The sequence below is a fragment of the Carlito syrichta genome, unplaced genomic scaffold (genome assembly GCF_000164805.1).
Source record: "Carlito syrichta isolate Samal-C Ts95f unplaced genomic scaffold, Tarsius_syrichta-2.0.1 Scaffold126519, whole genome shotgun sequence".
In the NCBI taxonomy this organism is placed as follows: domain Eukaryota; kingdom Metazoa; phylum Chordata; class Mammalia; order Primates; family Tarsiidae; genus Carlito; species Carlito syrichta.
The window spans coordinates 33,669-50,888 of record NW_007070615.1 but is presented as its reverse complement, the minus strand read 5'-3'; the positions used below and the strand labels follow the sequence as shown (position 1 = coordinate 50,888).

The 17,220-nt window shown below is 43.2% G+C and overlaps 1 protein-coding gene across 1 annotated transcript in view; it reads right to left on the bottom strand.

Moving 5' to 3' along the window:
* NRF1 (nuclear respiratory factor 1) overlaps positions 1-17,220 on the bottom strand; it is a 114,255-nt gene that overhangs the window by 79,930 nt on the left and 17,105 nt on the right. Inside the window, 4 exon segments of the mRNA XM_021707855.1 lie at positions 1,563-1,673; positions 1,675-1,690; positions 8,374-8,488; positions 14,429-14,660. Coding sequence (XP_021563530.1) covers positions 1,563-1,673; positions 1,675-1,690; positions 8,374-8,488; positions 14,429-14,651 — 465 coding nt within the window. The 5' untranslated portion in view covers positions 14,652-14,660.

The window sequence follows — 17,220 nt, the reverse complement described above, 5'->3', positions numbered from 1 at the left end:
AAAGCTGGGTGTGGTAGCTCATACCTATAACCCCAGCACTTTGGGAGGCTGAGACGGGAAGAATCACTTGAGTCCAGGAGTCTGAGACCAGCCTGGGTAACACAGCAAAACCTCATGTCTACAAAAATGAAAAAACAAAATAGCTGGGCATGGTAATGTGCGCCTGTAGTCCCAGCCACTCAGGATGCTACAGTAGAGGAACACCTGAGCTGTGATCACGTCACTGCATTCTATCCTGGGTGACAGAGTAAGACCCTGACTCAAAAACAAAAACAACAACCAAAAAACAACAACGAAAAAAACATGCCCCAGACTCCATGTTTGTCAACAGCATGATAGTATGGGGGGATCTGTCAGGCTCCATTTTGAACTAGAAGCCATCTACTGTATTCTTCTAAGGAAAGGTCCTAACAGGCATCTACTCCTGGGATCTCAGGAATTTTTGGAAAAACTCAAAATAGAACTCAAAAAAGTTAGGAAATAACCACAATATTTCAGGAATAAGAAGATGATGAAAAAAAGAAAGTATCACAGACAGAATTTCATCAACTGGTTACTAATTCTGAACTCTTGAAATGCATATAAAGAGTATGAGAGAAATCTAATAAATGTCATTTTAAGCTAATAAATTGTATCCTAATAAAAATAAAATGCAATTTGTTTTGAGAGATCATTATTCTACTAATGATTCAAAGTTAATTTGGCCAGAGACAGAATAGTTCATATTGTATAAGTATGAATGGCAAATACTATTTTTTTTTTTTTTTTTGAGTTGGAGTCTCACTCTGTCGCCCAGACTGGAGTGCAGTAGTGCAGTGGCCGCTCCTGGCCACCACAGCCTCGACCTGCTGGGCTCCGGCGATCCTTCTGCCTCAGCCTTCTGAGTAGCCGGAATTACAGGCATGCGCTACCACGCCCGGCTGTTTTTTTGATTTACTGTAGAGATGAAGTCTCGCTGCCCAGGCGGGTCTCAAACCCACGGGGCTCAGGCAATCCACTCACCTCAGCCTCCCAAAGGCACAGGATTACAGGTTGAGCCACCGAGTCCGGCAGCAAATACTATTTGTATAAAATTAGCACAGGTAATTGGATAGTTATATAATTAAAATGTTCATATATTTCGAAATTGAAGCAGAATGTTAAATCACTTCTTTGAAAAAAACGCAAAAGAGATTTTAGACATGCAACTCAAATATCTAATCAATAAAACATTCCCAGGTTTGCCTCATGAAGTTGACATCTTGGAGTTATCTACCATTTTGTTTCTCATATAAATCAGTAATTTTCTTTAAAAATCCTGCATTGGTTTCTTAACAAACAAAACACCGTGTTTTTCCCCCATGGTAACTGATGGGGTAAAATACCTCGATACAGGATAGAAACAGTAATGATCCTTCTGTTTTGATATGCATAAAGTACTTTGCAAACTAGTCCACACTTTCAACCCTGGACTGAGGGGAGACAAGAAGTGTGACAACTGTACTAGACAGAGGATCAGAAGAGAAGACAGAAACCCACAGAGAGCAAAGGGCATTAGAGAACACAGCTGAGTTCTGACTTACCACATTCTCCAAAGGTGCTGCACCAAACACTTTAAAGACAGGGTTGGGTTTGGAGGGTGAGATACAGAGGACAATAGCTTGCTGTCCTACTCGAGTAGTATATTCATCTAAATGTAGCTCGAAGTTTCCTGAATCAGAGAATGAAAAGAGAAAAAAATAGTTTAAAGAAGATAGGAAGGCTGGGCGTGGTGGCTCACACCTGTAATCCTAGTACTTTGAGAGGTGAGACAGGAGCATTTTGCTAGAGCCCAGGAATTTGAGACCAGCCTGGCCAACATAGCGAGACTTCGTCTCTACAAAAACTAAAATTTTGCCGGGCTCGGTGGCTCAGCCTATAATCCCGCGCCTTTGGGAGGCTGAGGTGAGTGGATTGCCTGAGCCCGCGGGTTCGAGACCCGCCTGGGCAGCAAGACCTCATCTCTACAATAAAGCAAAAAATCAGCCGGGCGTGGTAGCGCATGTCTGTAATTCTGGCTACTTGGAAGGCAGAGGCAGAAGGATCGCCAGAGCCCAGCAGGTTGAGGCTGCGGTGGCCGGAAGCGGCCACTGCACTCCAGTCTGGGTGACAGAGTGAGACTCCAACTCAAAAAAAAAACCTAACATTTTAGCTGGCATGTATCTGTAGTCCCAGCTATTCCAGAGGATGAGGCAGGAGGATCACTTAAGTACAGGAATTTGAGGCTCAAGGAGTTTGAGCCCAGGAGACTGAGCCCAGGATTACGAGGCTGCGGTGGGCTGTGATTGTGCCACTGCACTCTAGCCTGGGTGACAGAGTGAGACTCTGACTCAAAAAAAAAAAAAGACCAGAATTACAGTGACAGAGAAACAAATGAAATTTACTTTGACTACCACTTCTTCCAGCATCTCAAAAACTTTTTTAAAAAAGGAAAAAAAAAAGAAATTTACTTTGACTTGGGACAATTTATTTATTCTAGTCAGACATACTTTCTTTTACCTAAAATGTGAAAAAGGGTGAGGCTTCATATCCTATCCAGCAGAAATATGTGCCTACCTTTCTTTAAAGACCAATGACATGCCCATTGATGTAAGGGTCTACTGAAGGTTCTGCCTTGGGACATGGCCATGGCATGATTCTGAGCAAGGCATCATCTCACCAATTATACTTAGAATTAAAAGACTGCCAGGTATGATGGCTCATGCCTATAATCCCAGCACTTTGGGAGGTAAAAGGATTGCCTGAGCCTACAGTATCAAGACCAGCCTGGGCAACTTGCCGAGACCTCATCTCTACAATAAAAATGAAAAAACTTAGCTGGGTTTGGTGGCACATGCCTGCTGTTCCAGCTACTTGGAAGGTTGAGGCGGAAGGATCACCTGAGCATAGCAAGTTGAGGCTGCGGTGGCTGTGAGCATGCCACTGCACTCCGGCCTAGGCAAGAGTGAGACTCCAACTAAAAATTTTAAAAAATAAGATTACACACTGAGATGTCCTCTTACAGAATAGGATTTATTATATCATCTTCATGATTAATGAAGGGGGCTCAAATGACTTGCTTTTACTATCTTTTTTTTTTTTTTTTTGAGTCGAGGTCTGACTCTGTCACCCAGGCTGGAGTGCAGTGGTACAATCATGGCTAATTACAGGCAACCTCCTGGGCTCAGGCAATACTTCCACCTCAGCATCCCAAGTTGCTGGGGCTACAGGTGTGCACTACCATGCCTGGCTAATTTTTTTGTTTTTGTAGAGACAAAGTCTTGCTATGTTGTCTAGACTGGTCTTGAACTCGTAGACTCAAGCAATCCTGCCTCGGCTCCAAAAGTGCTGGAATTATAGGCGTGAACCACAGTGCCCAGTCACTTTTATTATCTTTTACTGAAATAGTCCATTCTTTATATTTGACATGATTTTATCCAAAAATACTAGAGGTATGCCTCATTTTATTATACTTTTAATATTTTGGGCTTCACAGATATTGCACTTTGTTTTTAAAAACAAATTGAAGGTTTGTGGTAATCATGTGTCAAGCAAGTCTATAAGCGCCACTTTTCCAACAGCATAAGCTCATTTCGTGTGTGTCACATTTCAGAAACTCAATATTTCAAACTTTATTATTATTATAACTGTTATGGTGATCAGTGATCTTTGTTTGTTTGGGTTTTTTTGAGTTGGAGTCTCACTCTGTCGCCCAGACTGGAATGCAGTGGCCGTTCCCAGCCACCGCAGCCTCGACTTGCTGGGCCCCGGTGATCCTTCCACCTCAGCCTTCCAAGTAGCTGGAACTACAGGTGCGTGCTACCACACCCGGCTAATTTTTTGATTTATTGTAGAGATGAGGTCTCACCAAGTTGCCCAGGCGGGTCTCGAACCTGCGGACTCAGGCAATCCACTCACCTCAGTCTCCCAACCAAAGCGCGGGATTACAGGCTGAGCCACCGAACCTGGCTGTGACCTTTGTTATTACTGTAATTGTTTGGGTGTGCCAAGTCACACTCATGTTAAGATGGTGAATTTCATCAATAAATGTAGTGACTGTCCTACCGACCGGTTGTTTCTCCATCTCTCAACTTCTCTAAAGAAGTTAGTCCTCCCCATTCTCGAGACAAAATATTGCAATTAGGCCAATTAATCACCCTACAATGGACCCTAAGTGTTTAAGTGAAAGGAAGAGTCCCACATCTCTCACTCTAAACCAAAAGCTAGAAATGATTCAGCTTAGTGTAGAAGGCATGCCAAAAGTTGAAACAGGCCAAAAGCTAGGCTTCTTACATCAAACTTAGCCAGGTTGTGGATATAAAGAAAAAGCCCTTGAAGGAAAAAAAAGTTAAAACACAAATGATAAGAAAGCAGGCCAGGCACGGTGGCTCATGCCTATAATCTCAGCACTTTCAGAGGCAGAGGTGAGAGGACAGCCTGACTCAGGGGTTGAAGACCAGCCTGAGCAAAACGGCAATACCTTGTCTCTACAATAAATAAAAACAAAAAAAGTAGCTGCAGTTCCAGTTACTTGGAAGGTCAAAGCAGAAGGATCGCCTGAGCTCAGTAGGTCAAGGATGCGGTGGCCATGAGCTTGCCACTGCACTCCAGCCTGGGCAACAGAGGGAGACTCCAACTCAAAAAAAAAAACAAGAAAGAAAGAAAGAGAAATACATTGCCATAGACAGTGATTCCTCTGATGGATCTGGGCAAAGTAAACTGAAAATCTTCTGGAAAGAATTAATCATTCTAGATGCTATTAAGAACATTCAGGATTCATGAGAGGAGGTTCAAACGGCAATATCAACCAGAATTTGGACGAGTTTGATTCCAACTCTCATGGATGACTTTCAGGGGTTCAAGTATCTGGTGGAGGAAGTACCTGCAGATGTGATGCAGATAACAAGAGAACAGAAGTGAAGTAGAGCCTGATGGCAGGACAGAACTGTTGCCATCTCATGATAAAATGTGAATGGATGAAGAGCTCTTCCTTACGGTTGAGCAAAGAAAGTCCTTTCCTGAGATGGAAACTACCCCTGGTGAAGATGCTGTGAGCACTGTGGAAATTTCTGAACTTAGTTGATGAAGCAGTGGAGGATTTGACAGCAATGATGCCAATTTTGAAGCAGTTTAAGTGTGGGGAAAATGCTACCCAACAGCATTGCATGCCACAGGGAAATCTTCTGTAAAAGGAAGAGTCAATCAAAGTGGCAAACTGTACTGCTGTCTTATTTTAAGACACTGCCTCAGTCACCCCACCCTTCTGCAACCACCACCCTGATCAATCAGCAGCCATCAGCATTCAGGCAAGAACCTCTAGCAGTAAAAAGATTACGAATCACTAAAGGCACAAATGATCATTAGCAATAAATTATTTTTGGCCAGGCTCGGTGGCTCAGCCTGTAATCTCGCACTTCGGGAGGCCGAGGTGAGTAGATTGCCTGAGCCCACGGGTTCGAGATCCGCCTGGGCAACTTGGCAAGACCTCTTCTCTACAATAAATCAAAAAGTCAGCTGGGCATGGTTTCAGCTACTTGGAAGGCTGAGGCAGAAGGATCATGTGAGCATAGCAAGTTGAGGTCTACTGCACTCCAGCCTGGGCAACAGAGTGAGACTCCAACTCAAAAAAAACAAAAACAAAACAAGCAAACAAACAAAAAAATCCACTTTTAAAATACAGCAGCGCCAGGCTAGGTGGCTCAGCCTGTAATCCCGCGTCTTTGGGAGGCTGAGGTGAGTGGATTGCCTGAGCCAGCGGGTTCGAGACCCGCCTGGGCAGCAAGCCCTCATCTCTACAATAAATCAAAAAATCAGCCGGGCATGGTAGCGCGTGCCTGTAATTCCGGCTACTCGGAAGGCTGAGGTGGAAGGATCGCCGGAGCCCAGCAGGTCGTGGCTGCGGTGGGCGGGAGCAGCCACTGCACTCCAGTCTGGGCGACAGAGTGAGACTCCAACTCAAAAATAAAAAATAAAAAGTAAAAATAAAAAAATAATAATAATAAAATAAAATACAGCAGCAATGGGACAGGCATAGTGGCTCACTCCTAGAATCCCAGCACTTTGGGAGGCTGAGATGGGAGGACTACCTGAGCCCAGAGGCTCAATTCCAGCCTGGGTTACTTGGTAAAACCTCATCTCTACAATAAATCAAAAAATTAGCCAGGCATAGTGGTGCACACCTGTAGTTTCAGCTACTTGGAAGGCTAAGGCGGAAAGCTCACCTGAGTCCAGCAGGTCCAGGCTGCGGTAGCATGAGCATGCCACTGCACTCCAACCTGGGTGACAGAGTGAGACTTTGACTTGAAAAATTAATTAATTAATTGAATGATTTAATTAATTAACTAAAATAAAATATGGCAACAATAGATGAAACAAAAGCACTGTCTTTGTTCCTCTGAAACCATGGGAGATTATTTTAAAGTTTTACATTGAAGAACAGTCTACTCCTCCAAGAGACTGATGAGAAAAATTGCACATACCAAACAAGAAATCTGGTGGAATTCCCTGAAGGAAAGTTCTGTGATCACTGTCTGATTCTCTCCCCCATTCTCTTTGATCAAGGCACTCCAAACCTCTCACCCTTCCCACTCCTTTGAAAACGCTCTTGTCAAGTTCAGTCATGACTTTGATGGTCAGGAGGCATCTTATTCAGCCTATCAGCAGCATCTGACAGCTGCTCACACATTCCCCTTCTTGAAACACTTTTTGCACCTGGTTTCCAGGAGACCATTCTCTAGGTTCTTCTCCTGACTCTTGGTTGGTCCAAGACTTCTTTGCTGGCTCTTTTCATTTCCCCAACCTCTAAGAGGCTTTTCAGGCCTCAGCCCATGCTCACTTCTTAAGTGACCTCCATGCAGGCCCACAGTTCTAAATACTACCTATATGCTGCTAGTGTCTTCAGCTAAGTCCTCTCCTTGAATTCCCAACTCACATGTCCAACCATTGATTCTGTATCTCCACATAATGGTCAGAAGGCATCGCAAACTAAACAGTCTAAAACCACATCCCTGATTCTGCCCTGTCCTCCCTCACACCCTTACCTGTTCCTCCTTCTTAAATGTCATCTCAATCCTTCAAGTAATCGGACCCCAAATCACTCTTCATTCACTTTTCTCTCTTACACCCCACATTTACTACATCAGTGAATCAGGCTGAGTGACCTTTCAACTACATCCAGAGCCTGACCCATCTCGCCACCTCTGCTGCCACCACCCAGAATGTAAGACACTATCGTTTCTGGCCCAGGTTACTACAATAACCTCCTAACCGGTCTGCCTACTTCCATTCTTGTACCCCGGTCTATCAGCAACACAGTAGCCTGAGTGATTCTTTAAAAACACAAAGTGGGTTATACCATAGCTGCAGTCGAAATTCTTCACTGACTTCCCACCTTGCTCAGAGTAAGAGTCAGGTCCTGACACCACCTGTAAGATCGTGCATGTGGCACTCCTCTGACACTCAAACCCTATTTGCTCTCCTTCTCTCCTGGCTGTTCCTCCAACACAACACCACATTCCTACCTCAGAGTCTTTGCTCTTGAGTCTCCCTCTACCTGAAGTGAGCTTCCTCAAGACTCAGCATGGTCACTCTTTTATTTTTTTTTTTGAGTTGGAGTCTCACTCTGTCACTCAGACTGGAGTGCAGTGGCCACTTCCGGCCACCGCAGCCTCAACCTGCTGGGTTCCAGTGATCCTTCTGCCTCAGCATTCCAAGTAGCTGTTATATAGGCGCGTGCTACCATGCCCGGCTAATTTTTGATTTATTGTAGAGATGAGGTCTCGCCAAGTTGCCCAGGTGGGTCTCGAACCCGCAGGCTCAGGCAATCCACTCACCTCAGCCTCCCGAAGTGCTGGGATTACAGGCTGAGCCACCGAGCCTAGCCCAGCATGGTCACTCTTTACGCTTCTTCAGGTCTCTGTTCAAAGGCTGCCTTATCCAAAAGGACTGCCCAGCCCAGCAGCCCGAAAAAATAAGCAGCTACGTCCCTCTACCTCCTGGCTTTCTGTTTTCCTTATGCTGTGTTGTTGCTTTTTCCCATAGTACTTACCATCATCTGACACATTACACAGTTATTTTCTTTCCCCTCTACCAGAATATAAGCTCTTGAAGGCAATTTATTTTGTTCACTGTTCTATACCTAGTTCCTAGAACAATGCCTGGCACATTTTTTTTGAATTAATGTGATAATATATATCTGTTAAATCGTATTTCTAGGCTCTCATTTACTTAATTGTGTAAGACTACTTTTAAATCTAAATTTATCCTAAAGGAATCCAGCCTGGTGTCTTAGGTGAACCTAGTGAAGTACGTTCTACCTCTACCATCCACATATGAAGTATTTGAGGAACAGTAACAACATGAAGAAAGGAGCCTCACCGGAGCAAACGTGTTTGCTGCCTCTTCCGGATAGATGGATTAGACTCAAACACATGAGGCCGTTTCCGTTTTTTTCCTGTTGCCACAGCAGCCGCCGCCGCCATTCCCACAGGACCTGAAATAATCATGTATGTGCTGAGATCAGGTAGAAGTCTGTACAGGACAGAAAACAATTAATGGTACAAAAAGGCAGCGTTTCTTTCCTAATAATTGCAGCATTGAAAGGAAAAGCTTGCCAAAACTGAAAAAAATTACAGATTTCAATATTCATCTCCATCTCCATACCCCTACTTCCATTACTCCAAGACACTGCCCAGTTAAAGCAGCTGGAGGTCACCACACACACTTGGGACTCCAGCAACAGCACCTACAAGAGGGGATCTGGAAGAATAGCATCCTAACTGGAAAACTTATCTTATGAATCTGGGAAATGTGCCAAAAAATGGAGATGTTCAGCACAAGATCAAGTTGGTGAAAACATCCTGGCAGAAAAGAGATAAAAACTTTTCCACTCTGAAAAAATATTAACAAATGTTGGTCTGGCTTTCCCTGAAACTGATGCGTAATGTTTCCTTTTTGAAAGGAAGATGAAGGGTAGGCCTTGAGGAACTACTGAGTCCTGGCTGGGGTCCCAACATATCCAAGACAATCTTTGCATTTCTGTATTAAAAGGACGTTTGACCTTTATCTCTGTGTGTGAATCTCATGTAAAGGCTTAAGCAAAAGTGAAATTTACCTGTTCACATTTATAATGGCGTACATGTCAAAGTGGTGCAAATAAAATAAACCCCTTGTGAGCCTCCGGGAGTTTCTCTACATGTGGATTAATAGGATCAGTCTGACCTAAACAAACCCATTAAGAGCCCAAAGCAAGTAAAAAACAGACTGCTTTCTTCCTTCCTTTCCATCATCAACAGCTAGTAGGGAAAAAAACTTATTGCTGCATTTCCCCCAATATTTTATTTTATTTTAAAAGTATCCCCTCTTTTTCTTTGAGTTGGAGTCTCACTATTGTCACCCAGTCTGGAATGCAGTGGCATGCTCACGGCCACCACTATTGTCACCCAGGCTGGAATGCAGTGGCACACTCATGGCCATTGCAGCCTAGACCTGCTGGGCTTAGACGATGCTTCTGCCTCAGCCTTCCAAGTAGCTAAAACTACAGATGCACGCCACCATGCCCAGCTAGTTTTTTGTGATTTCTTGTAGAGAGGAGGTCTCACCAAGTTGCCCAGGCTGGTCTCGAACCCCCGGGCTCAGGAAATCTTCTCGCCTCAGTTTTCCAAAGTGCTGGGATTACAGGCTGAGCCACCGCACCAGGCCAAAAGTATCTCCCTCCAACAAAACTTGTCCTGCAGGCCAGGCGCGGTACAGGCTGGGCTCTGATTCTCTCACTCCTCGCCACACAGCCCCTGGCCCTGTGTGTTCTGATTCATGACTGCCTCTTCCTTCATTCTCTCTCATGACTCACAGGCGCCACCACAATGGGGTCCTTCCCACTTCCCAACTGCAAGGTCTTGCTTTTGATACTTTCTATCTGAAAGGCTCTTTCCTTTGGTGACACCTAATTCCCTGTCCATCACAACTTGCCTCCTTAGAGAAGCCTTTCCAGACCTCACAATCCAAAGAAGCAGCCTGCTACCCTTTCCTCTATTACCTAGCCTCACTATTTCCTTCAGAGTATTCAATGCTTTCAAAGTTGTTTTGCTTTACTATTTATACCCCCCGCCAGTAAGTGCCTCAGACACAAACTCTTGCCTGTCTTGTTTGTAATATCTACATACAGTAATATATAGTACTGTACATTATATTTCCTCAATAATTATTGAATGACCAAATGGTAAATCATTTCTACCAGCTGGGCTTCAGTCTCCACATCTACTGTATGAAGAGGTTAGACCAAAGCCCTTTCCTAATTTTAGCACTGTGACAATGAAGTACAGTAACAGCAAAATCATATGTCAAAAGCACCTTCCTTCATAGGAAAGAAGTCCACCCAAATTCATTACATTATGATGCCCTCTTCTGGGAAGTAAAAGCATTTCACAAACTGTATTTCACAAATCATTCATGTGTTTTGACACCAAGACTTACTTTTTAAATTCACCACTCCAGAAACACACAGTGGATAATAACTGGCAATAAAAAGGTTTTGTATCTGTCTTTCTCCCCTTAAATACAGTATACACTTAAAAAATGTAGTATTGGCCAGGCATATACCTATAATATGGCTCGTACCTATAATCCTAGCACTTTGGGAGGCCAAGGTGAGAGAAATGCCTGAGCACACGGGTTCGAGACCAGCCTGGGCAACTTGGTGAGACCTCATCTCTACAATAAATCAAAAAATTAGCTGGGTGTGGTAGCACGCACTTGCAGTTTTGGCTACTTGGAAGGCTGAGGCTGAAGGATCACCTAAGTCCAGCAGGTCGAGGATGTGGTGGCCATGAGCATGCCACTGCACTCCAACCTGGGCGACAGGGTGAGAAGTCCAACTCAAAAATAGATAGATAGATAGATAGATAGATAGATAGATAGATAGATAGATAGATAGATAAAATGCAGTGTTTTGGCCCACTCCTGATAATTGATTTTTTTGCCCAGGTTTTCCTAATTATCTTTTTTTTTTTTTTGAGTCGGAGGAGTGTCACTCTGTCAGCCAGGCTGGAGTACAGTGGCATATTCATGGCTACAGCAGCTCAACCTGCTGGGCTCAGGCAATACTTCCACCTCAGCCTTCCATGTAGCTGTAACTACAGGCGGGCGCCACCATATCCACCTAATTTTTTTATTTATTATGGAGACAAGGTCTCACCATGTTGCCCAGGTTGGTCTCAAACCCACGGGCTCTGGTAATCTTGTCTTGGTCTCCTAAAGTGCTGGGATTACAGCCGTGAGCTACAGCACCCGGTCCCTAATTATCTTCTGAGATCAATATTCCATGTCCAATACTAGAACCATCCACACATGGTTTACAAGAATTCTCCTCACCATGTGCTAAATAGACAATATAAATAGCAAAGAGAATGATATAAAATAAAGTCCAGCTTTAAGTAATTTAGTAGCCCAGAAAATCTTAGAACCTTAAATTGGATTAAGATGATCCAGGATTGCTAGTGGCCTCAGGCATCTGGCAGAAGCAATAAAAAACCCTCTCTAGAGGAGGATAACATTATCCTAGACCCCAAGCTATTTCTAAAAATCCTTTTCCAAACACATCATCCAGGATGCATTCAAATATAATCAGTATGTGAAGAGAACGGCCAACATGAACAAGAAACGGCACTAACAACATATAAAAGAAACAGACCCACAAGACTCCACAGAGAACTGTAAAAACATAATTTTAAAGAAAAAATTTTCCCTATAACTGGAAACCATTATAGTGCAAATTTGGGAGGGGGAAAAAATAACACTAGAAATTCTAAAACCAGGGGGAGGAAAGCCCACCAACCAAAAATATGAGCAATTGTCAAAATTAGTAAGTCAATGGACAGACTTAACAGCACCTTAGACACAGCTACAGAGGAAAATTAGTAAGTTGAAAGACAGAAGAGACTACATAGAATAAAGCATTAAGAGATAAAAAGATTGGCACATACAGAACAGAAGGCAAGAGACACAAAGATCTCAGTGAGGAAAACTAACATATTTAATTAGAGTCACAGGATGAAAGAAAAGGAATGTAGCAGAAGCAAAATCTGAAGCAAAATCTAGTGCCTAAGATTTCCCAGAATTGATGAAAGACATCATTCCACAGATTCAGGATGTACAAAGAATCCTAAGCAGAATAATGAGAAGAAATCAGTGCCAGATAGATCATAAAAACAGAAAATCTTAAAAGCACTCGGGGGAGGGAGAGGGGCCTGTGTAGCAGATAGCCTTCAAAGGAGTAGCTGCTAGAATGAAACAGGCAGGCTGGGCATGGTGGCTCACACCTATAATCCTAGCACTTTGGGAGTGGAGGCAAGAGGACTGCCTGACTCAGGTTTGAGACTAGCCTGAGCAACACGGTGAGACCTCACTTCTACAATAAATTAAAAAATTAGCCAGACGTGGTGGTACATGACTGTGGTTCCAGCTACTTGGAAGGCTGAGGCGGAAGGATCACCTGAGCTTCGCAGGTTGAGTCTGTGGTGGCTCTGATCATGCCACTGCACTTCAGCTTGGGCAACAGAGTGGGACAGTGACTCAAAAAAAAAATGAAACAGGCAACTTTTCAACAGCAACAATGGAATCCAGAAGAGAGTGGAACAGTACCTTTAAGGGGGCAGGGGGGAGAAAATAACGGCCCACCAAGAATTCTATATTCAGTAAAAACGTTAAGGTTGAAAGTTACATAAAAACATTGTCAGCCAGGTGTGGTAGCTCACACCAATCATCCCAGCACTTTGTGAGGCAGAGGTGAGAGAACTGCCTGAGTCCAGGGGTTTGAGACCAGTCTGTGGAATCTTGACGACACCTTGTCTCCACAATAAAAATTTTAAAAAACTAGCAAGGCACGTTGGCACATCCCTGTGGTTCCAGTTACTTGGTAGGCTGAGGTGGAAAGATTACCTGAACCCAACAGGTGGGGGGGGGGCCGGCGCAGCACGCCTGTGAGCGTGCCACTGCACTAGTCTGGGTGATAGAGTGACACTCTGACTCAAAAAAAAAAAATTCTTAGATAAGCAAAAACAGAATTTGCTACTAGTAGATCCATGCTAAAGGAAATGCTAATGGTGTCTTTAGGCAGAAGAAAATTGAGTTCAGAAGACAAGTTGGAGAGTCAAGAAAAAAACGAACATTAAGCACAAAACAAAAATAATGTCTTGTGGGGTTTACAATACAGTCATCCACCTATATCACATGGGCTTGGTTCTAGGACTCCCATGCCCCTTCCAGCTTACAGCCAAGGGTACCAAAATCCAAATATACTCAAGTACCTGCTATAAAATGATGAAATATTATCATATAACCTATGCATATCCTCCTATATTTTAAATCATTTTAGATTACTTGTAAGATCTAATACAGTGTAAAGGTTATGTAAATAGTTCTTATACTGACTGGCTTTTATTTGTATTATTTTTTTCATTGTTGTCTTATTATTTCTTATTGTTTTTTTCTGAATACTTTTGATCCAAGATTGGTTGAATCTGCAGATACAAAACCTGCAGATACACAGGGCCAACTCTATATAAAAAATTAATACAAAAGACAACAACAGCATATAGGTCAGGAGCAGGGGATGAAATTCAAGTGCTCTAAGAAACTTGCATTATTCCTGTAGAGAATGAAAGTATCAAATGTCTAGGACTTTGATAAGTGAAAGATGTATGTTATAACTTCCATAACTGCCAAGCAAACAAGGGAAAAAAGAGAAATAAATAAAAACGTTGCAATCACTCCATAAGAAAACACAAACGAAGAGAAAAATGAACAAAGCAGGTGGAGCAAAGAGAAAGTATATAGCAAAGATGGTAAATTTACATATATCAGTCATTTTGCTTAATGTAAATGGGATAAATGCTTCAGTTTTGAGCCAAGAGACTGTCAGAATGGTTGGAAAACAAAATCAAAGCCATAACACTGATAGTAAACGATTCTAGAACTCAAGTCTCAGTATAATAGACTCAAGTTGTAAATGAAAAGCTTTAAAAGGGCTGGGCTCAGTGCCTCAGCCTGTAATCTCAGCACTTTGGGAGGCCGAGGCGAGTGGATTGCCTGAGCCCGCAGGTTCGAGACCAGCCCGGGCAACTTGGCAAGACCTCGTCTCTACAATAAAATAAAAAATAGCCAGGCGTGGTAGCGCGTCTGTAGTTCCGGCTACTCGGAAGGCTGAGGTGGAAGGATTGCTGGAGCCCAGAAGGTTGACGCTGGGATGGCCGTGAGCGTGAGTGCTACTGCACCCCAGCCTGGGCGAAGGAGTGAGACTCCAACTCAAAAAAAAAAAGAAAAGCTTTAAAAACTTGTGATGAAGATACATTTGAGAGGGTCTGAATCCTAGGCTCTTTCAGACATGCATGGCACCATAAGTTAAACAAAGAAGAGTTTCCAATCCAAAGCACCTTACCTGCAGCAGCCAAATGGGCTGTTACCTCATCAGCGGCCGTGGAGTTGAGTATATCCGAGTCATCATAGGAGGTGTCTTCAGGGGAAGAAGGCGAGTCTTCATCAGCACTCAGCATACTGTGCTCAGTATAGGTGGCCACGTGAACCTGCTGTACTTGCTGGGCCACTGCGTGTGCTTCTATGGTAGCCATGTGTTCAGTCTGGGTCACTCCGTGTTCCTCCATGAAGATGCACTGTCAGACGAAAAAGGAAAAGAGCAGGATTGCAATGCTCAAACTGAGAGATTGTTTCCTCAAGAGCAGAGGAACTTTGATAAGCCCAACTGCACTACTTAGCTCATCATACTAAGTCACAGGAACTGGGAAGCAACATCAAATGACACAAAAATGGTGCCATATGTTCCTTATGTGAAATCATTTTGATGGAAATCGACTGTACTAATTTTATATCTTGGGTCACAAAACAATAAATATCCTTGATTATAAAAGGATATTCAGCAGGGCATGGTGGTTCATGCCTCAATCTCAGCACTTTGGGAGGCCAAGGAGGAAGGACTGCCTGAGCCCAGGGGTTCGAGACCAGCCTGGGTAACTTGGCGAAACCTTGTCTCTACAATAAATCAAAATATTAGCCGGGTGTGGTGGTACACACCTGCAGTTCCAGCTACTTGAAAGGCTGAGGTAGAAAGATCACCTTAGCCTAGCAAGTCAAGGCTATGGTGACCATGAGCATGCCACTGCACTCCATCCTGGGTGACAGTGATGCCAACTCAAAAAAATAAATAAATAGAGCTGGGCTCGGTGGCTCAGCCTATAATCCCGCGCCTTTGGGAGGCTGAGGTGAGTGGATTGCCTGAGCCCGCGGGTTCGATACCTGCCTGGGCAGTGAGACCTCATGTCTACAATAAATCAAAAAATCAGTCGGGCGTGGTAGCGCGTGCCTGTAATTTCGGCTACTCAGAAGGCTGAGGTAGAAGGATCGCTGGAGCCCAGCAGGTCGAGGCTGCGGTGGCTGGGAGCGGCCACTGTACTCCAGTCTGGGCGACCGAGACTCCAACTCAAAAATAAATAAATAAATAAATGTAAAAGGATATTAAAATACAATAAAAATACATTGTGGACATTAAAAAACTCAGTAAAAAAGTGAGATACTTAACATTTTGTCTGTATTTCAAAGACAAGTCAGAGTTAACCTGTGTCGCCCAAAAATTATAATTACTCAAATTGCTTTTTCTGCTTACAAAGCTATGCTTCTTGTAAACCCTGAAGTGACGCGGTAATATAAAGCAATATAAACCCTGAAGTGACGCGGTAATATAAAGCAATAGGTTAAAAGTTTGTTTTCCTCTTGCACCTATAACCTCCACTCCCCTGGTCCCAATATTCACCAATATTTTTTTTTAAAGAGAGAGAATATATAAATCTAGATTTAAAATAAAAACAGGTTCATATTACACATTTTTAAAATATTTTAATATAGCTAGACATGTTGACATGTCCAACGTATAGATCTACCATATCCTTTGTAAACAGCTGCCTAAGACTTCATTGTATGGATGTGCCATAATTTATGTAACCAGTCTCTTTGGTAGGCTAAGGCAAGAGGATTGCATGAGTCCAGGGGTTCGAGACCAGCCTGGGCAACTTGGTGGGACCTTGTCTCTACAATAAACCAAAAAACTTAGCCGGTCATGGTGGCGTGTGCCTGTAGTTCCAGCTACTTGGAAGGCTGAAGCAAAAGGATAGCCAGAGCCCAGCAGGGCGAGGCTACAGTGGTCGTGAGTGTGCCACTGCACTCCAGCCTGAGCGACAGTGAGACGCCAATGCAAAATAAAATAAAACAAAATTGTGTATTTATTCTTACATATTTAAACTTTAGTTCTCTTCAAAGTACTCTCCGTTTGATGTAACACAACTATCCAGGTGCATTTTCCACTGCTCAAAACAGTTTTTGAACTTATCAATGCTGATGCCTTTTAGTGCTTCTGCCATTTTTTGTTTCACTTCTTCCACATCAGCAAAATGTTTCCCTTGGAGAACTTTTTTCATCCAGGGAAACAAACAAACAAACAAAAAGTCATTCAGGGTGTGACTGAGTGAATAAGGAAGGTAATGCCATTTTTGGTCAAAAACTGCTGAACACTCAGCATGGTGTGAACAATTGTGCTCAGGTGTACTTGATAATCATCTATCATGAAATGGGCAAATGGTTCGTGATCCGCCTGGGCAGGTGAGACCTCATCTCTACAATAAATCAAAAAATTAGCCGGGCATGGTAGTGCGTGCCTGTAATTCCGGCGTATAAATCTAACAAAATATATACAAGATCTATATGAAGAAAATTACAAAATTCTGATGAAAGACTTTTTAAAAAACCTACATAGAGATTTCACATTCATGGGTAGGAAGACTCAATAACGTCAAGATGTCAGTTCCTCCAACTTGATTTCTAGATTCAACGTAATCCCAACCAAAATTCCAGCAAGTTATTTTGTTGTATTGACAAACTGATGCTAAAGTTTATATGAAGGGCCAAGAGACCCAGGATAGCCAACAGAATATTGAAGGAGAAGAACAATTGAGGGCTGACACTCTCCAACTTCAAGACTTCCTATATAGCTACACTAATCAAGACACTAGTATTGGTGAAATAAGACAGACAGATCGATGGAAAGGAGCAGAGAGCCCAGAAATAGACCTACACAAATATAGTCAAGCTGGGCTCAGTGGCTCAGCCTGTAATCCCACGCCTTTGGGAGGCTGAGGTGAGTGGATTGCCTGAGCCCGCGGGTTC